This window comes from Podarcis tiliguerta (assembly GCF_965153285.1).
Source record: "Podarcis tiliguerta genome assembly, chromosome: 16".
NCBI classification, from domain to species: domain Eukaryota; kingdom Metazoa; phylum Chordata; class Lepidosauria; order Squamata; family Lacertidae; genus Podarcis; species Podarcis tiliguerta.
In genome coordinates, this window is record NC_139549.1 from 11252482 (window position 1) to 11279088 (window position 26607).

The 26607-nt window shown below is 51.7% G+C and overlaps 2 protein-coding genes across 2 annotated transcripts; one reads left to right on the plus strand and one right to left on the minus strand.

The window, feature by feature from the left end:
- Positions 1-999: 999 nt before the first annotated feature.
- Positions 1000-13887, plus strand: TMEM151A (transmembrane protein 151A). Its single transcript, XM_083418581.1, has 2 exons — positions 1000-1698; positions 8909-13887. Exons 1-2 carry the CDS (start codon positions 1606-1608, stop codon positions 10268-10270), a joined length of 1455 nt encoding a protein of 484 aa, XP_083274707.1. The 5' UTR covers positions 1000-1605; the 3' UTR covers positions 10271-13887.
- A 7270-nt stretch (positions 13888-21157) lies between these two features.
- LOC310667025 (homeobox protein SIX6-like) lies at positions 21158-26069 on the minus strand. The gene is made up of 3 exons (XM_083418664.1): positions 25176-26069; positions 23583-23746; positions 21158-22750 (listed from the first exon to the last, which is right to left on the minus strand). The coding sequence occupies exons 1-3, from the start codon at positions 25572-25574 to the stop codon at positions 22582-22584; spliced, it is 732 nt and encodes a 243-aa protein (XP_083274790.1). The 5' UTR covers positions 25575-26069; the 3' UTR covers positions 21158-22581.
- Between the last annotated feature and the right edge of the window lie 538 nt (positions 26070-26607).

A 26607-nucleotide genomic window follows, 5' to 3' on the forward strand; every position in this document is an offset into this window, starting at 1 on the left:
CAACACAGCTAGAATAGAGAAACATCTAGGTCACAGAGGGACTCCAGCCCTCAACAACCTGACCATTGGCTATGGCTGGGGCTGATGGGGGTTGGAGTCAAGCAGCAGCTGGAGGCTCCCCAGCTTTCCCATCCCTGTTTTCTAGTTTCAACATCACTTGGATCTGATCCACGCATATTATATATACATCAACTGATGCCTCCAGGGGCTTGGTAAGTGCCAGGAAGCTGAGATTGCAATCCTATGACCTCCTTGCTTAGGAATAAGGTCCATTAGCCTCAGAAGGGCTGACTGCCAACTCCTGCGGAGGCTGGTGCTCATTGGGCAGAAGGCAGGGAGGCTAACAGTAGGTGGCGCCAGAGAAATGGCAGGCAGAGCCAAGTCATTCTAGTTTTGTCCCCCTCCTCCTCCTCTTTGCTGAGTTCTACATGGAGCAACACTGAAACTTAGGGGGAGGGAGCTGACAGACAGGGCCACCCCCTCTCTGGGCTGGATGTAAGTAAGAAGGCAGGCAGGAGGGAGCTGACTCAAGGCAGATTGAGGCTGGTTGAGCAGGGTTCCACTAACTTGGATTGCTTTCAAAAGATTATCAAACAAATTCATTGGTATTAATGGCTACTAACCAGGATGGCCGTGCTATGCTCTGAATAGGAGCTGCTGGGATCTGCAACAGGGGACAGTTCCCTTTTAGTAAAATCCCGCTTACTGGTTTTCCACAGGCACCTAGTTCGCCACTGTGAGAACAGGTAAAAGGTAAAGGTAAAGGGCCAGTCGTGACCGACTTGGGTTGCGGCGCTCATCATGCTGGACTAAATGGGGTCTGATGGTTTATTTTGTTCGCATCCCTGTGCGCCTTCAGGGGTGAAGTCCAACCACTGCGTTAGCAGCACTGAAGTGACCCCCCCCCCCCGGGCTCAACCCTGGGCAGTTGTGTCTGGAGGTCCTGGGCTGCCCAGATGACAAGAAGACCACCCGCCTCTCGGCCTCACCAAAAAGGACCACCGTTTAATGCCAAGGTGCATAGAACTGCGAGACGTCTGCAGGACTCCTCTTAAAACAAAAGCAAGGCGCCTTTCGAAGTGACGTGAACATAGGAGAGGAAGAGCAGGGAGAGGCGCTCTCCCGAGTCGCGTGTGCTGCGTTCAGACGAGCAGCAAGCCAGATCCCTTGACCGTGCGAATCACGGGGCAAACACGTGGGCATCTAGACTGTGCTTAGTCATGCCCCCGAGGAAGAGATGGAGGATTGGGGCGAAGCGGCTGGAGAGCTCCGGGAGGCGCTGAGGCGGAGGCCGCGTGTGGCCCCTGGCTCGGGCCTCGGGCGGGGGTGGCCCAGCGCGGGGAAGGCGGCCGTGGCTCGGTGCGGGCTCCCTTCCAGCCGCTAGGAGGAGGGCGGAGCCGGAGCTGAGCGCGCGGGCGGCGAGCGGAGAGCCCGGGGAAGGTGCGCGCCAGGCAGGCAGGGAAGCAAGCAGGCGAGGGCGGCCGTCTCCATGCCCCGCTGCAGAGACTGGGCGAGTCGGCGCCGCTCCTGCCTCGGGGCCGCGGAGCCCCTCGCCCGCCCCTAACATGCGGCCGGGGCGCCTGCTGGCGGCGCCACGCGTGAACCATGCCAGGCTTGGCAGAAGAAGAGGGGGCGCAGCAGCCGGGGGCGGGGGAGCTCCCCACGCTCACTCCCGCGGGGGGACCCCCTCGGGAAGAGGTAAGGCCGGCCAGCCCCCGGAGCCCGGAGCCAGAGAAAGGCGCGCTTTGCGCTGCGCCCTGGGCGCACCGATTTGGAGACCCCGGGGGGCTTCTCCAAACTCCGGGAAAAGCGGGGTGGGGCAGGTGGTCGAGACTCCTGGATCGGGGCCCGCTTCTCCGAGCTTCGGCCCACTTACCCCCCCCACCCCCGATGGTGGGCGAGGCTGCGTGGGAGTGGGTTTTTTGGGTGGGTGGGGGAAAGGGAGACAACGGCGGTTTTGCTGCAGGGAACACGTGCTGCTTTGTGTCTTATTAATAGCCAGACGGGGGTTAAAAATAAACGGGGATGGGGGGGGGAGCGGGTAGAGGGGGGGAGCGGGTAGAGGGGACGGCGCGAGCAGGGCTTCATTTGTCCCATCATCACCATAGGAGACCCCCCCCCATTCCTCGCCCCCACCACCACCACCCTCAGCAGCATCGCCGGGATTTTTTTTTTGCCGCGTTGTGATTTGGAGTTGTGTATTGTGCGCGTCCAGAAAGGGGTGACGGTGGCGGGATTTCGCGGGGGATTCCGGGCTCGGGGATGGAGGGAGGGAGAGAAATCGGTTAGGGCTAGAGGAAGCCTTTATGGATCTGCAAAGAAAGGGGTGTGTGTTTTGCTACCGGCGTTGGGGGAGGGGGTCGTGGCGGGTGGGGTGGGGGGAAACGTCCGCCCGCACGAAGTTCTGCATTGCACCAGAAGCAGGCAACGTCCTTCTCTCCGCTTTGCCGCTCGCTCTCTCTCTCTTTTTTTTCCTGCTGGTGGCAGCGACTCCTGATGGGGATGATGGAGGGATTGTCTCTGAAGAAAGGGGAGTTGTCGGGGGTGGGAGACAAAGCGAGCAGGCAAGGGAACGAGGGAGGGGTGGTGGCTTGGTGGGGTTTTTTAATGTGAGGGGCGTCCGATGGCGAGGGGGGAAAAAATCCTGCCACCAAGCCTGGCAGGTGGAAGAGAAATAACGAAAAAAGGGGGAGGAAAGGCTGTATTTTTGGAGATGATTGCGCACCGCTGGGAGTTGATGATGGTGCAACCTTTCCACCATTTCTCTCCTAAGCCTGCAGAAAAAGCTGGTGTTAGGTGTCTTGTGGCAAGAGGAGAGAGATAATTGGGAACAGTTTCTCCTTTAGCTGATCGGAGAAAATTCAGATTTATCTGGAGGACAAACCTGCCCCGCTTTCCTTCCTCCATTCCAAAGCTCCCCAGATCAATATCCCCATGCACGCACACATATTTATTGTTTGTTTACTTACAGGAGGGGTTTATACCCCGCCCTTTTGCGAAAAAAAAAGGCTTTCTGACATCGGCTTGCAAAAGTCATTCAGAGACGATCCCTGCCCTCAAGCTTTTTAATCTGAAGAGACATGACACACAAGGAAAAAGGAATGGGGAGGGAGGAGGATAAAGCAAGCTTAAACACAAGTGCACAAGTTACATGTTTTGAAATGCAGTTGAGAGCCCTAGCTGGTGCAAGTAGCATTTCTGGGTTTCTTGGCCTTGATAAACAGTGCCCACCTGGTCGGATCCAGGAGCGGCACTGATGACAACATCCAGGCCAGGAGGACAAGGTAGCTCCTGCAGTACAGCCTGAAACTTGGTGGCTGCTAGAATCCACACAGAAGCGAGCTTATCGGAGTCACCCACTGCCGTCATCAACAACAGAGGCAATATTTAAAGTACAGGGAGCTGAAATGGGAAGGAGAATGTTTTTGGTGAGACTTCTAATGGATTTGCTCATAGAACACAATAAGAGCCTGCTGGATCAGGCCAGTAGCCCATCTAGTCCAGCGTCCTGTTCCTCGCAATGGTCAACCAGATGTCTCGAGTCTGCAAGCCGGACCTTAATTGCAACAGCATCTCTTCCTGCTTATGATTCTCATCATCTGGCGTTCAGAGGCCCCATCTGCACTTCAGGCAATATCACACCGCTTTAAACAGTCCTGGCATCCCCCAAAGAATCCTGGGAAGTGAAGTTTGCTAAGGGTGCTGACAGTTGTTCGGACACCCCTGTTCCCCTCACAGAGCTGCAGTTCCCAGAGTTCCCTGGAAAGAAGGATATATTGTGTAACCACGCTTGGAACTGCAGTTGTTAACAGACGCCCCTGTTCCTCACAGAACCAAATTCCCAGAGTGAATTAATGGTCAGTTCATCTGCCCAGGGTGCTCTGCGAATTGTGGCTCTGTGAAGAGGAATGGGGGAGTCTCTTAACAGTCTCTTAAAGCAGTGTTTCCCAACCTTGGGCCTCCAAGGTGTTTTCGAACTACAATTCCCATCATCCCTGACCACTGGTCTTGCTAGCTGAGGATTATGGGAGTTGTAGTCCAAAAACAGCTGGAGGCCCAAGGTTGGGAAATGCTGTCTTAAAGGATTGGCTGCCAAGTCACTCTGGGAATTGTAGCTGTACACAAGGAACATGGGTCTCCAAACAGCGCTCAGCACCCTTAGCAAACTGCAGTTCCCAAGATTAAGTCCGGACAATTGAAAGTGACAGGATATTGCTAGCCTTCTAGCCTCCGACTCTTCACCTTACATCTTTCAAGGTCCTTCATGGTCCCACTTTCTGAGCTGCCTCTTTCCTGTCTGCCAATTCCAGGGCCCTTCACCCCCCATATCAGCCTAATCCTGCCGGCACCAACTATTTTCCCTGCCTGTGCTGAGATGACAGTTCTGAGCCCCAGTAGAATATAAGGCAAAGCCCATTCCACTACATTGGCCCAGTGGATCCTCCTGTCTGGTATGGGGTGGTCGGGTGGCCCTTTGGATCTTGTTAGACTCTAACTCCCATCAGCCCCAGCCAGCATAGCCGATGGTCAGGAATGATGGGAGTTGGAGTCCAGCATCATCTGAAGCAGGGTTTCCCAAGCATGAGTCTCCAGCTGTTGTTGGACTACAACTCCCATCATCCCTAGCTAGCAGGACCAATGGTCAGGGATGATGGGAGCTGTAGTTCAAAAACAGCGGGAGACCCAAGTTTGGGAAACACTGCCCTTCCTGCTCTGATCTATAATGACAGTGAAGGCTAGGCGTTAGTCCCGCTAAATAGGAAGGGGGTCTTGATGGCTTCTCTCCTCCAGGAGGCAGTGGTGGCCGCCATCTTGGATGGCCACTGTGAGAACAGGATGCTGGTCTAGGTATCGCTAACATTTTGTGCCCAGTGGGCACATTCTGAATTTTGAGAGGGTGTGGCGTGTGGGTGTGGGTGTGTGTAACACAAAATGGCTGCCACAGGGAGCACAACATAACACGAACTTGGAGAGACGGCCACCTCTGGCAACCTTACGTTTCCTGCAGGATGTCAGCAGCATCCTGCTGGCCCTGATTGTGAAGATCACACAATATTGATTACACACACACAGGCCCTGGCGCTGCTTCTGCCTAACAGCAACAGGGAGCAGTCTTCAGCGCCAGGAGAAATATACAAGGCAGCTGCAATGCAATCTCACTTCACATATATCACTTAGAAGGTTACCTGCACATTTTGACACATTTTGTGCTTTCCAGGAGAGCTAGAGATTTTTAAAGAAAGAATGAAATGAAATGGAAGCTCTGAGCCTTTGGTGGTGCTGGGCTGGCGACTCCTGGGCTAAGCCCCCCCCCCCCCCAGCTTTCAGGGGCACCTGTATTTCAGTGCCGCAACATCCTTGTATCCTAGATCCCATGAGCTCTCAACTTGTTTTCTTCAGCATCTGTGGGGTAGTGCGGCCCTTTTCAGAGCTAGCTGCCCGTGCAGTTTGTGGGCCTGATTATTGATTCCCCCCCAGTCTGGTTTTAGTGTTTACATTCCTGTTTATACACTCGGCAGAACTGAGTGTGGGCTGAACCACATCGGGCTTTTGCTTGCAGCTGGTGGGAGGAGTTTTGCATGTTTAAATGTAATTCCACTAAAATAAAGCACATGTCACTGCATATAGAAATCTAGCAAGCCAAAGAGAAACTTAAAGCGGAACGCTTTTCCCTGACACTCTGGCTTTTTACATGCGGGGAGTTTGCTGCGTACTTTTCTTTAAAACAAAAACCAGTATAGAAATTATGGTGGTGATAATGATAAATCTCACTGGGAGAAAAGGTGCCTAGACATTCTGTTGTGGAGACCAAACCAAGGTTTAAGGTGCCCTTTGGCGATTAGCTTATAGATCTGACTTTCTAACACTGCTCTGAGGAATGGGATTCTGGACTCCATAGGCTTTTTAGTTCACCCAAGCCGCAGTCCTCTTACGCTCTCATCGCGTGTTTTCCTTCCTCTTCTCTACCTCCTCTCTGAGTGCAGGACTGCAAATGGCCAAGCTCTTTCCTGATGCCTCTCCCCACCCCCCCCGGGATCACCCTAATAGCCATTTGCTCTTGGCACATTTCCCAGAAGCCTTTGCCAAAACCTTTGCATCCTGGGATGGGAAACCAGGGTGGGAGGATGTGGGCAGCGCTGGTCCGAGGCAGAACGACTGTTGGCACATAAACCTAGAGCATCGCTTCCCACAACAGAGGGCGCAGTTCGCGAGGGAGACGGGCCGACCGTAAACCTCGTTGAAAAGTTTTAAGCCAGGTGATCCACGTGCCAGGAGCATGGTGCCAGGAGGACAGTGACCACACACAAAATGAAAACACACCCCTGCTCGCCTAACCTGGAACCAGTGTAGCTGCAGTGAAACCCAGGGGTGAGGGGTGGGGACAAGGACCGGACAGCAGTACAGTTTCTGTAGGTCCATAAGTTTGTTGGGGGCCAAATGGAGCCACGATGCTCAGGAGCAGTCTACCCCCAATGCTAAAGGGTTTCCAATGGAAGGAAGACCTGCTGGTTTCCTAGAAACACCAACCCATTCACCACGAGAAGCAGGGTACAGGGTTAGACCCTTTGGGTGTCATGCAGCAACAGCGTTCTTCTTAATGTCCCTAAAAAGACTGCTCCCCTCCAGTGTTGGCTGAACAGCCTAAATCCAAGTCATGTGGTGTGTTCCTTGATGTGCCTAGTAGTTCTGAGAACGGCAACACCGAGATGTGGCCAGGCCTGTCATTCATCATAGCTGCCAGGATGCAGGAAAGCAGGAGAAACTTGTTTCTCTTAACGATCAGGTGGTTGGAATCCTGCCAGTATGCTTTTCCCCATATACTTTCCAGGCTGGTCCATTAGGGCAACTGGGGCACTGCCCCATTAAACCCTGCCTGCCTTCTTACTTCCAGCCAGTCTAGAGGGATGACTTTGCCTGTCCTCCTCCTCCTCCTCAGTCTCAGTGTCTCTTGGAGAACTCAGCAGGGAGGAGGACATAGCTGTCAACTTTCCCTTTTCTTGTGAGGAATCCTATTTGGAATAAGGGAATTTCCCTTAAAAAAGGGAGACATTGGCAGCTATGAAGGAGGAGGAGGACGACGTGGAAGAAGCTAGAATTCATTGGCTGTGCCTTTCACTGGCTCTCTGGCTCCCCCTACTGTTGGGCTCCCTGCCTTCCACCCTACGAATCCCAGTGGGCACCAGCAGGAGGACTAGCGACTTGCGTTATATATGCTGCTTTTAACAGAAGCTGGGCATTCAGGGACAGTCTGGAATATCTAGCTGTCAGGGAGCCAGCCAGCAATAAATCACATGAAGTATGTGAAGTTAACTCTTTATTAGCAGAAACAAGGCCTGCTCAGGGCAGCTGAGTCTAATGAGCGCAGTAACTCTTCTTGGTTGGCCTTGCCCCTATGAGGCAGTTGCAGAGGCTGAAGATCTCTGCCTTCCCACAGCTGCCTAAATCTCCTCTGCGTCCTTCCCAAGCCATCTGATACTCCGCCTACTTGCCTGTCTCTGTTCCTTTCTCTTCATACGTCTTCTGGTCCTAGGAGTCGCCCCCATGGATCAGTTGCAGAGGGGTCCCGGCTTCCCCACAGCCAGCTGAGTCTTCTTCTCTCTCCAGGGTTTCCCCCCAAGCAATCAGAAACTGGGCCTTTATGCCTGTCTTTCCTCTTCCTGGGGCGGAAAGGGGTGTGGAGCTTGTTGCAGCAGGAGTGGGAGACACCCGTGACTCTTTTTTTAAAAAAAATTAGTTTTCAAAAATATACATTTATACAACACACTCTGTTTTTGTTTGTAACAAAAAAGAAAATGATAGCAACTGAAGCAAAGATGCTTCATATACCTCACAATACACATGAAACTACAATTTATGAAAAAGAACAAAAAGAAAAAATGAAGAAGAAAAAGTAGTTGAGGTTTTAAAAAGACTTCCAAACATTCTCATTGTACGTTATCTGTTAAATACACTTTTGCCGCACAGCTACTTATTTATTCTGTTTTTTATCGTATTTCTATGTAAATTGTCAATTACACTTATATACTGCAAGGCTCAGTCTAAGTCTGCCAGGAGAATACCCTTTATACCCTTTCTCCATGGTTCTTCAAATATCCTTTAAATATTCTCCATTCCTTTTTGTTTTGTTTGCCCTCTAGCTGTTCCCGTCACCTTTGCTCACTGCAAGTATTCTACTCTTCACAAGCCTCACCCATCTCTGCTTCTTGGCCTCCCTCCTCTCCTGCTTCAGCTTCTACCTCTCATTCTGGACTTCTCTCTGCCATAGTCTCTCCCCACTCACTAAACCCTGTTGCCTCTCCCATCGTCCAACACCTCTTCCCTGCAGTCTTCTCCCTCTGTCCCGCCACCATTCCCCAAGCTCTGAGCCTTCTCCCCTTGGTGGTTCCCCAGCTGCTGCTGCTGGGTGTTATTATTACTATTATTAATTGAATTTATATACCGCCCTATACCCAGGGGGTCTTAGGGTGGTTCACAGAATAAAATCAATATATAAAACCACAAAATCCCTAATATAAATAAAAACAACAACATGATAGCCCCCCCCAAAAAACACATTTTAAAAGGGCATAGGATGTTAATCGGAACAACCAAAGGTCTGATTAAGAAGGAACATTTTTGCCTGGTGCCTAAAGGTATAATGAAGGCGAACTTCCTGGGGAGAGCATTCGGGGAGCCACTGCAGAGAAGGCCCCGTTCTCGTGTTGCCACCCTCTGGTCCTCTCAAGGAGGGGGCACACGAAGGAGGGCCTCAGAAGGTGATCTTGGGTTCCAGGTGGGTTCATATGGAAAGAGGTGGTCCTTGAGGTATTGGGGTTCCTCCACCATTTCTCTGCGGCCAGCCAGCCCACGACACTAACCTACCATTTTGTTTCTCTCTCTCTCTCTGTCTTTCTCTGTCTCTGAGCAGCAGCGCCCCCTCAAGCAATCTCTGAGCAGCTCCCTCTGCCGTGAGTCCCACTGGAAATGCCTGGTGCTGACGCTGCTGATGTACGGCTGCTTTGGCGTCATGGCCTGGTGCCGCCTCTCGACGGTGACGCGCCTGAACTACGTCGACTCCTACCGCGACGCCTCCCTGGTCTACCACGACAGCCCTTGCTCCAACGGCTACATCTACATCCCCCTGGCCTTCCTGGGGATGCTGTACGTGGTCTACCTGGTGGAGTGCTGGCACCGCTTCGCCAAGGGCCAGATGCAGTACCGCGTGGACACGGCCAGCGTCTACGAGAAGGTGCAGCGCATGCAGCAGGCCACGCCCTGCATCTGGTGGAAGGCCATCAGCTACCACTACATCCGCCGCACGCGGCAGGTCACCCGCTACCGCAACGGCGACGCCTACACCACCACGCAGGTCTACCACGAGCGCGTCAACACGCACGTGGCTGAGACCGAGTTCGACTACGCCGGCCACGGCGTCAAGGATGTCTCCAAGGAGCTGCTGGGCCTCTCCGATTACCCGGTCACCAAGCTGCGCTTCACCAAGTGCTTCAGCTTCGCCACGGGGGAGGCCGAGGCGGCCTACCTCACCCAGCGGGCCCGCTTCTTCGGCGAGAACGAAGGCCTGGATGACTACATGGAGGCCCGTGAGGGCATGCACCTCAAGAATGTGGACTTCAAGGAGCACATGATGGTTTTCCCCGACCCCGGGCGTCCCCCCTGGTACACCCGCCGGTGGGTCTTCTGGCTGGCCTCGTTCCTCCTCCTCTCCTGGCCCTTGCGGGTGCTGGCGGAGTACCGCACCGCCAACGTCCACTACCACGTGGAGAAACTCTTTGGGGCGGACGACGGGCCCAGCCCGCTGGACGCGGTGGGCGGCTACGTCCGGCGCATCTCCCGCGTCAACACGGTGGACATGACCGAGCTGGAGTGGCACATCCGCTCCAACCAGCAGCTGGTGCCCAGCTACTCGGAGGCCGTGCTGATGGACTCCACCGTGGTGGCCGGGGCGGCCTACCTGCGCAGCTGCCAGCGCTGCCGCCGGACTGTCAGCAGCAACTCCTTGCCCTCGCGCGGCACCCGGGCCCTCTACGCCCGGCTGCCCTTCAGCTGCAGCCGCTTCTCGCTCAGCGGAGCCCGGCGCTGCGGGGGAATCCTGCGCAGCCTGAGCGGCAGCCATGTGGGCAGCAGCATCGAGACGGAGCCCCTCGAGAGCCCCCCCTGCTACCAGGACGCGCTCTACTTCCCCGTGCTGATCGTGCACGGCGGGGAGGGCTGCCACCGCAACGGGCAGAGGCCGGGCCCGGCGGGGAGGGCCTCGGGGACTCCGCTGTGACCCCAGAGAGAGAGGAGCCCCACCGGGTGGGAAGATGAAATGGAAAAGCAACCCAAAAGCCTCCGCCCTGGCTTGTTCCCTTATTACCTGAGTGCCCCTGCAAAAAACAAAACAAGAAATGGGCTGTAGGTTCATTTGGTCCACCCATTTCCAACCCCCTCTAAGTTATCCGGGGGATGGGGAAACAAAGGACCCTTTTTGTGTGTGAGTGTGTGTGTGTGTGTGCACGCGCACGTGTGTGCAAACGGAGCCAGTTGTGCAAAGGCTGGCTTGTTTTGCACAACCCTTTGCTTCAAAACAAAATGCCCTTTCTTCTTCTTTTTCTTAGAATGTGGTTGTTCAACAAGTTCTTGAAGAACGGAAGGAAGTGGGGGACACAGAGGAAGGGGTGTCTGGCTTTGAAGCAGGCCGTTTCTGGGGCTGAGGGAGAGAGGAAAGACCAAGAGCAACATGGGGTATGTGAACCCCTATGTTTGGGCTGCTTTAGAAGCCTTGACGTCACTTCTCCCCTTAAGTTTTGTTTTTTTACTCTGCACCACTGGGCCCCTCCATGACCACGAGGGCTAAGCATCACACTCAGGGTGTCGGGAGGCTGCAGTTCTTTCTGGCATTGTAGTTACAGGAGACTGACTGCTCCTGGCCTTTAGATGCATTAAAAGGGGGGGGGTAGAGGATTCCCTTCTGAACCCTGACTGGGAGTTGGGTGGCCCCATTTTTCATCGACTGAAGATCTGTGCCTTTGTAACAGGGAGAGATCAAAGGGCCAGGCGCCTCGACCCACCCCAGGTTTTTTTGCCTGCCGTTTAAAGCGACAACAACACACATGCACACCTTTCTTTGTGGGCTCAGCCCCGTGGCTACCTACATGTAGCCTCTGGGTTCAGGGACAGTGCAGGCAACTCCTCATTTATACACAGTCAAGGTACCTGAGCTTCGCCACAAACCCAGAAGTGGCAAAAACGTCCTTTAAAGAGTGTGATAGTTGCAAAAATAGTGCCCAGCAATCTCAGGAGCCTTTGCAAAGTGAAAAGTTGGGAGTTTGAGTGAGGTGGTTTGGAGGGAGCAATTGTGATGGAGTTTGGTGCATTATTATTATTTTTTTAAAGGGTTTTTAAAGGGTTTCCAAAAGTTCAGAGGGTGTTTACAGGCTTTTTCAACGGCATTCCCAAAACACGCACTTTCAGTTAAAGGCCTTAGGATGTAACCAACGCGTAAAAATGGGGAGTCTGTATGCCTTCGAACGCCAGGTGCTGGGGACAGGTAAATGGGGAGAGCTCTTGCCTTCCTGCCTTGCTGGTCAGCTGTCAAAAAGGGGATACTAGACTAGACGGACTTTGAGTCTCATCCTGGGAGACGGTACTTCGCTTCCAAAATAAACTGTCAGGGCAGACAAATGCTCTCGCTTTTGGCTATCCACCCATCAAAAGCTTTGTGCAGAATCGACGGACCAAATGTTATTGTGGAAGGGGGGGGGAACACCTCCACCGCAAAAAAAAAAAAAAAAAAAAAAAAAGCGTAACTGAACGGCTTCAGGAATCCTAGGACCAGACAGGGCCGGTCCTCCCATTAGGTAGAATGAGGTGGCGGATGTTGGGGGCGCTGGGGGCGGAGCCCTACTCAGCTGTTCCTCCTGATTGGCTGTCCAGCAGTGACGCTTCCTTGGTTGCTTGTGTGACTGGCTGTGTTGCCTGTTCTCTGCGCAGCCTGCCGGGAAAACTTTGCTGGCTCAACAAGGAAAAGCAGAAAAGCAGCCAGCCCTTCCTGCACAATCCAGGAAACGCTTTGTAAGCGCATGTGCGCCTTGGCTCCTGGTGGTGCTGCTCTTTGCAATGTCTGAGCTGGCAGGACAGTGAGTGAGCGGTGGGAGGAGGACGGAGCTTGAGTGTGGGCCATAGAGCTGCCCCCCTAAACTAGCCTGCGGCCCTCAGGTGCCTCTGTAGCAGGGAAGCTATCGCCTACTGAATTGGCTTGCATACGTGGAAAGCAAGATTCCTAGGGACATAGGCACCATTTGGTAGTTCAGGGCTGCTGGAAGGTGGAAAAGGATGTTGGACTTAGGCCATAAACCAAGACAGGACTTGGCTGACCTGTCCGGGCTTGCAATGGAGAGCCCAGGCGCACATTTTCCATACAGTCATTCACGCCTGTCTCCTGTGGTCATGGGCCCTGTCTGCACCCTGTGTTGTGGCCAGCTATGGTCTACTCAAGAGCAGACGCACTGGTTTTTCAATCCTAAATTAGTCACACCCAGTCGTTTTAACGGATCTGCCTTGAACGTTGGGAACACCACCACACAGTTAAAACGGCTCTTGAACTTCCACCAAAGAATCTCAGGAACTGTAGTTTGTCAAGGGGGCTGAGAGTTGTTAGGAAACCCCCTTGGTGCTACAGTTCCCTGCACCCTTAGTAAACTACAGTTCCCAGAATTCTTTGCGGGCAAGGAGACATGGCTTAAGGTGGCAGGAGGGTGTTTTTGCATATCTGGTGTGGTTGCGACCTTGGGACAGCCACAGGTTTAGGCTGGCTTAACAATTCGTTCTCCCTTTTCTGAGCAAATGACGGGAGCACCATTTTTATTTTTATTTTAATAAGGCTTGGGCTAATTCCGAGCACTCCTGGAATGCCACGATCCTCCGGGGAGGGTGGGAAGATAACAAGCTTGTAGTGTAGCTACACCCTGGAATAGCTCCGTAGGTTGAGCATGAGACTCTTAATCTTAGGTTCATGGGGGCGAGCCCCAGTTGGGAAAAAGATCCCTGCCCTATGGGGGAGGGTTGGATTAGGTGACCCTTGTGGTCCCTTCAGACTCTACGATTCTATAAAAAAGTTTATAAAGAAACACATTTGCTTTCTTCCTGCCTCTTCCAGTATTCTGGATCCCAACCATGTTCCTTAGATAGGACTTTTTTGGACTGTAGTGGTTCTGCCTCTCCCAAAATCTTAAGCAGGCAGGGCTTCTTCCTCCAGCCTTCAAATGGCCTCCTGCCAGGGACTTTTCCGTTGTGGCCCCTGCATTGCTGCAGGTTATGTCAAGGGGCGGGACTTCACACACACACACCTTTTTCCAGGCTTCCTGATGCTCCTTAGACTCTACCATGCGCAGGCTACAATGCTCTCCTCTCACCTCCTGAGGAAAGCATGTGTGTGTGCAAAGGGACTGGCGTGTGTGAGTGTCCGAGGGGAAGATGTTGTCATTCCCGACCCCACCATCCCATTATTATGACTGGGGGTGTGTGTCTCCACATGTGACCGGCCCAAGGAGTCTCAGGTGGGGGCCTCCATCGCCATGCTGTTGTAACTTCAGTGTGAGTTTGCATGGAGACTACTGGTTTCTTCCTGTTTTCCTGGGGGATGGGGTGGGGGGGGTGGCGAGGTATAGAAGACCCCCCCCCCCACTCTCCCTCCCTCCTGCTCTCTCTCCTCCCGTCTCCATGCAACACAGGCGCAATTCAAGAGAAGAGACTCTTTTTATTGTGCAACATGAATGTGGACGTGGAACTGTTAACCTAAATCGGAGGGGGTGGGGGTGGGGCGACGTTGGGACTTGTTGATGTTGGAGTGAAATAAAAATTACTTCGAGTCCCTCGCTCATAGGACAATAAAGATCTTTCGAGGTAGGCAGGCGCCTCTTGTGTCCTTGTGGGGGTCTTCTGGATGCGGGGAGCAGGAAACATTGGAAAGGAAGATTGGGGTTCAGGGACTCCCAACTCCCATCAGTTCCCAGCTGGCATGCCCAGTGGCAAGGGATGATGGGAGTTGTAGTCCAACAGCCTCTGAAGGTTCTGAGCCTCCTATATGCCGGGTTAAACCACAGAGCCTAGGACTTGCCGATCAGAAGGTCAGCGGTTCGAATCCCCGCGACGGAGTGAGCTCCCGTTGCTCGGTCCCTGCTCCTGCCAACCTAGCAGTTCGAAAGCACGTCAAAGTGCAAGTAGATAAATAGGTACCGCTCTGGCGGGAAGGTAAACGACGTTTCCGTGCGCTGCTCTGGTTCGCCAGCAGCGGCTTAGTCATGCTGGCCACATGACCCGGAAGCTGGACGCCGGCTCCCTTGGCCAATAAACTGGGATGAGCGCCACAATCCCAGAGTCGGCCACGACTGGACCTAATGGTCAGGGGTCCCTTTACCTTTTACTGACCTGTGACCTCTCAAATATACCTGCCCCCTGCTGTTGCAGCCAGTTGGGGCTGAGCCGACACAGTGATTGACAGGCACTCGATCCTATGAAGGGTGACTTAACACTGGGGTAGCTTCTTCCAGTTTTCTGCAGCCTGGTGCCCTCTCTGGATGTTTTAGACTCTAGCCAAGGGCCAGTCACAGAAGCTGGGAGGGCCACATTCTGCCCAATGGCCTGCACTTTCCCAACCTTGGTCTGTAGTGACCACCAGCAGGCTCTCTGGCATTTCTCAGCCCTAGGGATGGTGGGGATCAAAGCCATGCAAACCACAGCTCTTTCCCTCTTGTGTTAGCCTCTTAGCCAGGGGTCAGCAAGGCTTACGAGGATCACTCCTGCGGAGATCCTCTGTGGGAGTGATCCGGCGCAGCAGGGGGCCAGTCCACTGTCCCTCAGACTTTGTGGGGGGCCGGACTATACAGTGGTACCTCGGGTTAAGTACTTAATTTGTTCCAGAGGTCCGTTCTTAACCTGAACCTGTTCTTAACCTGAAGCACCACTTTAGCTAATGGAGCCTCCTGTTGTTGCTGCGCCGCTGGAGCATGATTTCTGTTCTCAACCTGAAGCAAAGTTCTTAACCTGACGTACTATTTCCGGGTTAGCAGAGTCTGTAACCTGAAGCGTATGTAACCCGAGGCACCACTGTATTTTGAAAAAAATAATAATGAACAAATTCCTATGCCCAACAAATAACCCAGAGATGCATTTTAAATAAAAGGACACATTCTACTCATGTAAAAGCATGCTGATTCCTGGACCATCCGCGGGCCGGATTTAGAAGGTGATTGGGCCGGATCCGGCCCCCAGGCCTTAGTTTGCCTACCCATGGGTTAAGCGATCCTCATGGGCCGCTTCTGGCCCGTGGGCCTTAGGTTGCCGACCTCTGCTCTTAGCCCATCACAGAACAGTCCTGCTGCTCTGGTTCTGCTGACCATCTGCCCAGGGGTCTCGGACACTGCATAAATTATTTCAGCAAGGTATGTACGATCTGTAATAGTAAAAAAAAGTAATGTAAAGCTGAGTGTTAAAAGAATAGAATGAAACTGGCATTTTCCCACTTAAAACTGGGCAAGATGCCATAATTTGCACCCAACTTTTTTGGCTTTATGACTTTGGGGGTGGTTGCCCAGTTTTTGAGATTTGGCAGTGAAAGAACCGTTTAAAAAACACCAACTAACTTTTTGGGTCTCTGGTTTAATTTTAAAGCAGTAAAAATTACAAACTTGCTAAATAGAGTGGCTTGAATATTAGCCTTCCAAATCTGCCATGTATAAAACCTGAGTTCAGGCTACCATTGTCCTCATAAGGTAGAGAAGCTGCAATCTAAGAGATGGGGGGGGGGGAGGCTACTTTCAGTCCAGTCCAGTATATAGTCCAATACAATATATTTTTCCTTGGTGCTTACTCCCAGGTAAGAAGGGCAGCTGAGTTCCACCTCCCCACCGCCCATCAGTGGAAAACCTAAAGGGAAACAATTAATTAGATTGGGGTGATGAGCCTGTGGCCCTCCAGAAGTTGCTGGACTACAGTTCCCATCATCCATTGCCCATGCTGGCTGGGGCTGATGGGAGTTGAAGTCCAACACCATCTGAAGAACCTTGGAAGCCCCATCCTCTCTAAGATATGGGATCCCTGATTGGTTAGGACATATGCCTATAACAGGATTGGGGAACCCACATGTTGGACTCCAACTCCCATCATTCCTCACTATTTAGTGCTGGCTGGGGCTGATGGGAGTTGAAGTCCAACCGCCTCTGGAGTGTACCCAGTTGGCTACCCCTGCTGTAGCCTATCATCTGTTGCTGGACTCAACTCCCATCAACCCCAGCCAGCAAGGGAAACGGTTGGGGATGATGGGCACTGTAGTCCAAGAACACCTGGTCTTCCTGTCGCCACTCTCCTCCCTCTCATTTATTTGCGTGTGTGTTTTATTTTTCATGACCAATTAAGCCCAGGCAGAGCAAGGCCAAGGTTTTGAGGCCCTGCAGCCAAGTTGTCTGTATCTCTTTGCCGCTTCTGCCCTGGCAACCGCAGCAGCTGAGGAGAGCTGCCCGCCTTGGCAGCGAGCAGATGGGAGTCAATTGCTCGGAAGTAAGTTGCTTCTCCCCGGGTGGTGGCTGCAAGGAAGCCTGTGGTGCTGTCCGATCCCTGCATCCTTGCACGCCTCAGAGCATCCTCTCATCCTCCCGGTGTTGCCATGGAGATGATGGCAGAGTGGCGGGGAGACTCAGGCAGGCGGGAGAGACGGGAACAGATCTCCCCTCGCTCTCTTCCTCCCCTCCCCAGTCTTGGCTTGTAAAATCTCAACCTGCTGCCTTTTTCGCATAGCCAAGAGCACCAGAAGAGCCCAGCTACATCGAGACCACCATCTTGTTTTCACAGGGGCCAACCGGATGGCGACCCCAGAATACCACCCCCGGAGAGTGCAACAGCTACTCTCACCATTTGTGATTCCCAGTAACTGTGATTCAGAGGAACATTCGCTGCCTCCCAACAGGAGGAGGAGAACATAGCTGTTGTGGCTAGCAGCCGTCTAGGGTCTGGCCCTTCGTGATTTTGCCCAATGCTCTCTTAAAAGCATCCAAGTCGGCCGCCATCACTGAACAACTGAACCTTTCAAAACCAATCATTTACCACACTATCAATCTGCAGGTTCTTCTCGCTTCCTCTACCCCAGGGGTCCCCAAACTAAGGTCCGTGGGCCGGAGAAGGCCCGGGGGACTCATTTATCTGGCCTGCGGTGACTTTTGCCACCCGCTGCCGCCGTCCACTCTTACCGGCGCTGCGCTGCGCGGCTGCCCACTTCTGGGTCGGAGGAGCACCAGAAATAGCGTGTGTGCATGCGTATGGGCAAGCGCCCTCCGGCCTGCCACGTGATCAGCGCTTGAGACATCGGCCCGAGGCACAGTAAATTTGCTGACCCCTGCTCCCCAGCTTTACCTAATGGCATGTTCCGTCTTTCGTTTGATTCGAGAAAGATGGTGCTACAGGGGCAGTCTTGTTAGGGTGTGGATAATTGGGCCTGACCCCCTGCCCAGATGGCACCAGATTTCCTGCCCTTACCCATCTTAAAAAAATAAAATAAAAATGGCCCCCATCCACAGTTTGAAGGGCATCTGGTCTCACAAAGACCCCAGCACTCCCATTTTATTTTCTCCAGAAGCATAAGTTTCCACAAACTCTTATTTTATTATTACATTTATCTCCTGCCTTTCTTCACAAGGAGTTCAAGGGGACAGATGTGTTTCTTCCCCACTCTCCATTTTACCTGCAAAACAGCCCTGTGAGCCCAGAGGAGGGCAACCAAAATGGTCAAAGGCCTGGAAACGATGCCTTATGAGGAACGGCTAAGGGAGCTGGGCATGTTTAGCCTGGAGAAGAGGAGGTGAAGGGGTGATATGATAGCCATGTTCAAATATATAAAAGGATGTCACATAGAGGAGGGAGAAAGGTTGTTTTCTGCTGCTCCAGAGAAGCGGACACAGAGCAATGGATCCAAACTACAAGAAAGAAGATTCCACCTAAACATTAGGAAGAACTTCCTGACAGTAAGAGCTGTTCGACAGTGGAATTTGCTGCCAAGGAGTGTGGTGGAGTCTCCTTCTTTGGAGGTCTTTAAGCAGAGGCTTGACAACCATATGTCAGGAGTGCTCTGATGGTGTTTCCTGCTTGGCAGGGGGTTGGACTCGATGGCCCTTGTGGTCTCTTCCAAATCTATGATTCTATTCTATGATTCTAGGTAGGTTAGGCTGAGAGGCAGCGACTTCCTCCCTACCAAAGTCACCCAGTGCGATTAGTTTTGTGGCCAAGTGGGGATTTGGACCCTGGTCTTGGTCTTGCTGCTGCGATCCCAGGAATTAAGGCTGCTTTGGAGCCAGACGTATCTGATAGCTCAGGAGAGGAGACTAAGGGCTTATCCTCACTTATCTTGTGCCCTGCTCTTTCCAGGCAGAGGTCCACACTTTAGCACGCCATGTCAAATCATTTTTGCCCCAAGCTTTCCCTGCAAAAACACACTATTTAAAGCAGTGGTGTAGTGTGGAGGTGGGGCATAGGGGCTGTTGCCCCGGGCGCAAAATTGTTAGGGGGCACAAAAATTCCAACACCTGGTGCTGCCTCAATGCAGCTGTGTGCTTTCATTGTTGAAAATGGCTTCTCCACGCGAACCAGGAAGTGACGTCTCCAGACAACGGAAAGGCTCTTCTTACCTCTGTTGCTGTGATCTCCTGTGTGACACAGACGCCGTTAGGCAGCTGAATGCACATGTGTACCCCGTTCTTTTCCCTCTCTGCCACCCACCACCTCCACTCAGCCCTGGGTGCTGGCAACTGTTGTAAACAGAATCTGGTCTTGTTCCCTTGTGGGGTACACAAGAGCCCTTATAGAGTCCTTTGTAGGTTCTCCATTGGTAGTAGAAAATAAGAGAATATTGAGAAGCAAAGCAGCTTGTAAGCCTGATCTTTATTAACGCTGCTGCAACAAGGTGCTCCCCTCACACGCAGGAGGACGGAGGAGGACCCAGAACAAAGGTGGGCCTCCCTTTATACAGACATTTTGAAATTCCCTGCCCTGGAGCTCAAGACCACCCCCAGAAACATCATACATACATCATAGAAAAGGTGGTCTACAACAGAAATCTGAGTGCTTTGTTTATCTCCTGTCTGCCAGGTTATCTGAAAATGCCTTATCTGATTGCCTTTCCTGGTAGTCTGGCCATTCCTTTGAGATGGTAATCACTTAATTCCCTCTCCCTGCTTGCAGAGAAACATTTGGTCAGTTTGGGAGTCAAAATGGTTTCAGGAATGTATTCCTGTGCTGCTCCAGACATGTGGCTTTTATATTTATGCATGTGTTTGCTTGATACATTTATGAACATTTATTATATATCTAAGTCCTAAAAATTCTTATAACACAACCCACAGTACACCACTACTTTAAAGCTGCATTGGAGCAAAAGTAAATTCAGCTTTTATGCAGATTACCGCTTGCTCCGATTGAGCTTTAAAAGAGCAGGTTTTGTGGGGAAACCAGAATAAAGGGTTTGCTCAGACATGGAGCTTTCAATCATGGACCATGCCTGGAAAGAGATAAGCCCTGAGAGTGGGACTGGGTGGAATTAATACAACCGGGACCTTTAAACAAAATGCTGCCAAGTGGTGTGCTTCTGTTCAGGGTTTGAGCCATGTCCCTTCCCCACATGCTCCAAGCCACGCCTATTGTATGTAGTCAGTCCACACTGAGCTGTTTCCACTTCCTTTTAATGGTGGCTGGTGCCCATTGGGGCAGAAGGCAGGGAGCACACCAGTAGGTGGCGCCAGAGCCATTGACAGGCTGAGCCATTCTAAGTTTGGTCCCCATCCTCCTTGCTGAGTTCTACAAGGAACAACACTGGAACTAAGGAAGAATAAGGTTTCAGGCAGCAGCACCCCCTGGACTGGATGCAAGCTGGAAGACTTGAGTGGGAGACCTGTGGTCTTCCAGAACTTGCAGGATTACAACTGCCATCCTCCTGGACCACTTGCAATGCTGATGGGACAGTGCCTCATTTGCCCTAATGGACCAGCCTCCACTTGGATCCCCAGGTGCTGTTTTTTGCCTACATAAGGAGAAAGGATGACTTGGCTCTTGGATGACTTAGCAGCAGATTTTAGGGAGGACAAGGCTTTCAATGACAATGAAATAACACCTCCACTTTCAGAGGCATCTTGTGCCTCTGAATATTGGCCTAAGCCAGCAGGCTTGCTTAGCTCATGGATAGGCAAACTAAGGCCCAGGGGCCGGATCCAGCCCAATCGGCTTCTAAATCCAGCCCGCAGATGGTCCAGGAATCAGCATGTTTTTACATGAGTAGAATGTGTCTTTTTATTTAAAATGCATCTCTGGGTTATTTGTGGGGCATAGGAATTTGTTCATTCCCCCCCCAAAAAAATATAGTCTGGCCCCCCACAAAGTCTGAGGGACAGTGGACCGGCCCCCTGCTGAAAAAGTTTGCTGACCCCTGCCTTGTTGTTTAGTCGTTCAGTCGTGTCCGACTCTTCGTGACCCCATGGACCAGAGCACGCCAGGCACTTCTGTCTTCCACTGCCACCTGCAGTTTGGTCAGATTCATGTTTGTAGCTTCGAGAACACTGTCTAACCATCTCGTCCTCTGTCGTCCTCTTCTCCTTGTGCCCTCCATCTTTCCCAACATCAGGGTCTTTTCCAGTGAGTCTTCTCTTCTCCTGAGGTGGCCAAAGTATTGGAGCCTCAGCTTCACAATCTGTCCTTCCAGTGAGCACTCAGGGCTGATTTCCTTAAGAATGGATGCGTTTGATCTTCTTGCAGTCCATGGGACTCTCAAGAGTCTCCTCCAGCACCATAATTCAAAAGCGTCAATTCTTCGGCGATCAGCCTTCTTTATGGTCCAGCTCTCACTTCCATACATCACTACTGGGAAAACCATAGCTTTTACTATACGGACCTTTGTTGGCAAGGTGATGTCTCTACTTTTAAAAATGCTATCTAGGTTTGCCATTGCTTTCCTCCCAAGAAGCAGGCGTCTCTTAATTTCGTGGCTGCTGTCACCATCTGCAGTGATCATGGAGCCCAAGAAAGTAAAATCTCTCACTGCCTCCATTTCCTCCCCTTCTATTTGCCAGGAGGTGATGGGACCAGTGGCCATGATCTTCGTTTTTTTGATGTTGAGCTTCAGACCATATTTTGTGCTCTGCCTTAGCTCTTCTTATTACACAGGGTTCCAGCCTTTTAAAAGCGTTGATCATGGCTGTATCCCTTAATTCCTTCTCATTCCAAACGCTTCTCTTCTCAACCTCATGCCTGCAGAAGGGAGCCACTAGAGCCATCCCTTTGTTTGTTTTTAAGTGACGCATCGCCTCTGGAATGCAAAGCCACCATCATTTATTAATGCGGCGCTGGCATTTTTAGTGGCACTCTCTAGATATTAGAATAGAATCACTTTATTGATACTGTGCCGTAAATATACTCAGCAGTTTACACAGAGAGAGATAAACAAACAACCCCAAAAGAGAGGCCTCTGCCGCCCCCGCCCCCCGGGGGAGACCTCAATCTAAATTTATGTGGCAGAGGATGAAATCGGAGGGGTGAGCCAAACTAAACAAGGGATTAATGCAAGCAGATGTAGGTTACCTGTATGGACACCTTGTTTCAACTGAGGGATGGAGGGATGCAAAGGGTTTAGCCAAAAGCTTCATGGACACAGTGGCTGGGCCCCAACCCCCAGGTGTGGCTGCAAGTGCCCTGGCTGCTGGTATGTCTCCCACAAAGTACACCCAGTGGCCAAAAAGGTGTGGAAAACTGCTTTCGATCGTTCCCCAAAAGATGATTGGTGCTGTCAGTTATCCAACAGATTCCTTTGGCTCAAAATCGGCAAGAGCATCACTGATATAGGTGCATCCATCCTTATCCCCCGCCCCGACCTCTTTTTAATCTACAAATACCCCCATATATGTTCTCTTTCTCGCCTTACTTCTCATTCACTTCCAAAACCTCCCCAATCTATTTCCTCTCCCCTCACTCCGGGCTTCTCCTCGCCCTCTTCTCTCCAGTCCTGACTGCAGACTCAGCAAGACGTTATTCTGGATGCCTGAGCAGGGAGCCCTTCCTTCCCACTGGCTTAGGGCCCAGAGAACTACAGAAGGGCCTGGCTGTGTGAAGTGAAGATCTGGGTAGGCTTATTATTTCATTCTGGTTAAATTAGATGCCGCCCAAGGCAGGGCTGAGAGAAGAAAGCCTGGAGTCTTCACTGCCCAGGAGCCTTTAATTCTTAAGCCTGGGTCCTGGTGTCCCTTCTCTCGAGGTAAATACACCTATTTTTTTGTAAAGTGGCAACGAGACTCTGGTTTTATCTCCTCCGAAGGACGCCAGCGCTGCAAAGCTGCTCGGGGGAAGGCAAGCGGGATAACAGGGAAGTTAGCCAATAAACTCTCCGTTCCCATCATTCCTGCCACACCTGCCTCAATCTTGGCACCTGGTTCCCTTCCCTTAAAACCTCCCCCGCCCCCATTCCATAAGTAATGGGGTTCGTGATGACTGCATCTCATTCCCATTGGTCGTGCCCTGCGTCTCCCACACACCCCAGCCAGTCATTTCTGTTGAACAGAGAACCCCTCGGCTGGATCAGTCTTCCCAGGTCTCCCCTGCTCTTTGGCTGTTTTCATTGTCACTGGTGGCTGCGGTGGGATCCCTCTGCTCCTCGGGTGTGCTGTTCTCTTCTGCCAAGCACAGCTTGCTATTTAGCGTCTCGGTTTGGACGTCTCTAGGCTGGGTTGATGGCTCCTTTTGCAGCCTAATAATAATAATAATAATAATAATAATAATAATAATAATAATATATTCATACCCTGCCCACCTCGGTGGGTTTCCCCAGCTACTCTGGGCGGCTCCCAACAGAATATTAAAAATATGATAAAACATTAAAAACTTCCCAATACAGTGCTGCCTTCAGATGTCTTCTAAAAGTCAGGTGGTTGTTTATTTCCTTGACATCTGATGGGAGGGCGTTCCACAGGGCAGGTGCCACTACCGAGAAGGGCCTCCGCCTGCCTCCCTGTAACCTCACTTCTCGCAGTGAGGGAACCACCAGAAGGCTGATAACAAATGGAGGGAGCAGAACAATGGAATAATTTTTTTTTAAGCCATGTGGATTTTTTAAAAAGGGGGCAGACACCCCCCTACACTCCCCCCCATGGTTGGGGGGTCGATTCATCCCAGACTGTCTTCTTAAGACTGCTGCTTAGGTATTCTTATGAAATGGAGATGCCAGAGACTGCAGTGGGAAACTTTGGCATGATAGAGATGTTCTAGCGCAGCTTGAGTTACCGTATTTTTTGCTCTATAAGACTCACTTTTTCCCTCCTAAAAAGTAAGGGGAAATATGTGTGCGTCTTATGGAGCGAATGCAGGCTGCGCAGCTATCCCAGAAGCCAGAACAGCAAGAGGGATCGCTGCTTTCACTGCGCAGCGATCCCTCTTGTTGTTCTGGCTTCTGAGATTCAGAATATTTTTTTCTTGTTTCCCTCCTCCCAAAACTAGGTGCGTCTTGTGGTCTGGTGCGTCTTATAGAGTGAAAAATATGGGTAGGCCAGGCCTGCCTTGCACTCTCTCCAGCCGTTTCTCACCTGTGCTTGGCTGATGCTGCTCGGTCTCTCTGCCGGCGGTTTTTAAACCAGTTCCCCACTTGGGTGGGGGTGAGCCCTGTCGCCTGGGCCAGGTGCCTCTTGCGGGAAGGGTTAGGGTACGGATCCTGAAGGTACCATTCCCGCAGGAGGTTCCGCGTCCTTTCCTGGGGGAAAAGGAGAACGGATGTCAGGCCACAGGACAGGTGCAAAGGAACGAGGAAAGAAAATACTCTTCTGCGGAGGCTGAAAAGCAGAATCAACTTATGCTCCATTTAATGATGTCTTTACTCTCAAATTCCCTTCCCTTCAAGAGGTGCCCTTGTCTCCACCCCTCTATTCTTCTCCATGCCTGCTATTCCTTTTCATATTTTCTTTTTACGATCACTTGTTTTTGTTTTAAATTAATTGTCTTTTGCTGGTTTTAATATATGTGTGTATGTGATTCTTTTCTTGCTTATAATATTGTGAGTCACTTTGAGCTGCCATAGTAAACAAGAAAACAAGTACCGTAATACATATAATTACAGATGATAATAATAATAATAATAATAATAATAATAATAATAATAATAATAAATAATATTATTACATCCCCCCCTTAATGGGATGGATCCTGCTGTTTGCCAACACTTGCTCAACTTGTTTTATAAGTGGGACAAACCAGCCTGTCAGCTGTTCCTTCCTTCCGGACCGTCCATCCCATAATCCCACTCCATTTGACCACCACCCTTCCTTTCCCCCCCTGTCCAGCCAACAGGCAGCTAGCAGTCTGTGACCACAAAGTATACTCAGTCAGCCCTCGTTGTTTTTGGGGGGTGGGGATTCTAGTGAAGTAGCACACAAACGTGTCTGCTGCCCCTGATTGCTTTGCTTGCCAAACGTACCTCCCCGATCGCCCTTCTCACACACCACACCAAATTGCCCTGTTTGGTAAATTGCTGTGTGACGCCCCCCCCTTTTGTTAAGCATCACTTCCGACACATTTGATGGAGTTTGGAGCTGCTTCCATTAAACAGCTCACTTGTCCATTTGCATGGCTGCCTATTGGAAGCCAAGCGAACTGCAGAGCGTGACAACACCTTGCATTTTTATGTATATAGGAAGATATATACAAGTGGTTTTTTTTTTTTGCCAGGCTGGAATGTATCTCTGTACTCTGATCACGCCTCTCGTCTGCCTGGATGGAGGATAGAGAGTGCTGTGTGAGTGCATGTAGAAACTAGCCTATTGAAGAGCAGTACTTTGCATGTGTTGCTCCACCCACTTTTGCATGTGGCCCTTGGAAGGTTGCCTGGAAGGTTGCAGTGTGGCCCTTGGGCTGAAAACGGTTCCCGATCCCAAACACAGATCTAGATCCCGTTTGTCTTTATGGCAACAGGACAACCTCTTTAGACATGTAAATGGCGGTGCTCAACTGGCCAGCTAAGGACGTTAACTTACAAAGAAACCAGTCTGACCAGTTCAGGGGTCTCTTCTAAGATTCCAAGCCTCCTTGATACAGAAACACAGGCATGGAAGGAACACGAAGAGATCATACAGACTGACCCCCCCTCTCCCCAAAACTCTATAGCAATATAATCAGGTCCTGCCCACCTTGAAGCCATTCACTTTCTGCTCCCCATCTTGGCCAGAGTCCCTCGGCAAACCAGGGACCTTCTTCCGGGCAGGCGATCGGTCTGGCGGATGTATTGAGAACCTCTCTCCGCACCGCAGGGCTCCGAACGGTTCCAGGTGGTAGGCGGCCACAGTGGCCTGGCTGCAGTAGGGCGCCAACCACGCAGCCGAGGGAATTGGGCTGCCGAACAACTCCAAGTCATGGCAATTGGCGTGAGTGCAGCCGAGGCCTTCGGGGTGCCGGAGGGCGAGCGACGGCGGGAGGGACCACAGGAAGCGGGCGAGGCGCTCAAATTCTCCGCTCTCCTGCAGGGCTTCGCAGACGCGAGCCACCTGGCTTGGGGAGAAGAGGGGGACACTTGGTGGGGGCAAGGTCATCTTGGGGGATGGGCTGAGGCTACTGGGAAGCTAGGCGAGGCAGGCCTACGAGGGCGAGGGGGAGCAAGATGGCCGAGCTAGGGGTGTGGGGAAGGGTCTACAGGACACAGTGGCAGAACACCCAGAATGCCTTGGGTAGAGGAGGGAGGGAGGGAGGTATGAAGGAGAAGGAGAAATAATACAAAACAACACAAGTATTGTCAGTAGAAGCCCTCAGTGATGTTGTCATAGGAACAGGGTGAGGAGTTGCAACCCTCTCCCCAAATCAGATTCTCTTCTGGAATAGAAGAGCCTCAGTTGCCGGATCAGGCCAAAGGCCCATCTAGTCCAGCATCCTGTTCTCACAGTGGCCAGCAGAAGCCTCACGAAAGCCTGCAAGGTGGACCTGAGGACAGTAGTAGGCCCACCGCTGTTCTCTTCTAACAACAGCCTCTGATTCTGGAAGCAGAAGCCACTGTTGGTTCCCAGCAACTGGTATTCAGAGTCATCTGGACTATTTTTAATGTATTTCTTTTATTTCCGGGACCCTGCACTCATAATCTGATGCCCTTCTTTGTGTGGCCCCTCCATGAGAAGTCTGGAGGGTGGCAACACGAGAACAGGCCTTTTTTGTGGTGGCTCCCCATTTGTGGTTGCTCCCCAGGGAGGTCCGCCAGGCAGCTTCCTTACATGTCTTTAGGCACCAGGCAAAACCTTTCCTCTATAACAAGGCCTTTGGCCTTTAACTACCTGTAGCCTTTTAGGAAATGGGCGGGATGTTTTAAATGTATTTTTATTTCCTCTTGGTTTTAATGCATACCCTCCAACATTCTGAAACAACTTCTGGGATGCCATCTTCCTGGTTTCCAACTTCCCATTTTTTAATCGCAACTATACCCATTTTGGTTGTCGTAATCTTGCGTGATTGAGCGCCCTGGCTTCCTCCTCCCAAAGATGAACCAAAAGATGCACATTTTGGGTGCCTGCGCAAGATCGCAGCCCCCCAAAATAGTGCTTTTGGGGGTGGGGAATGGCCTCCGTTTTCTCACAATAA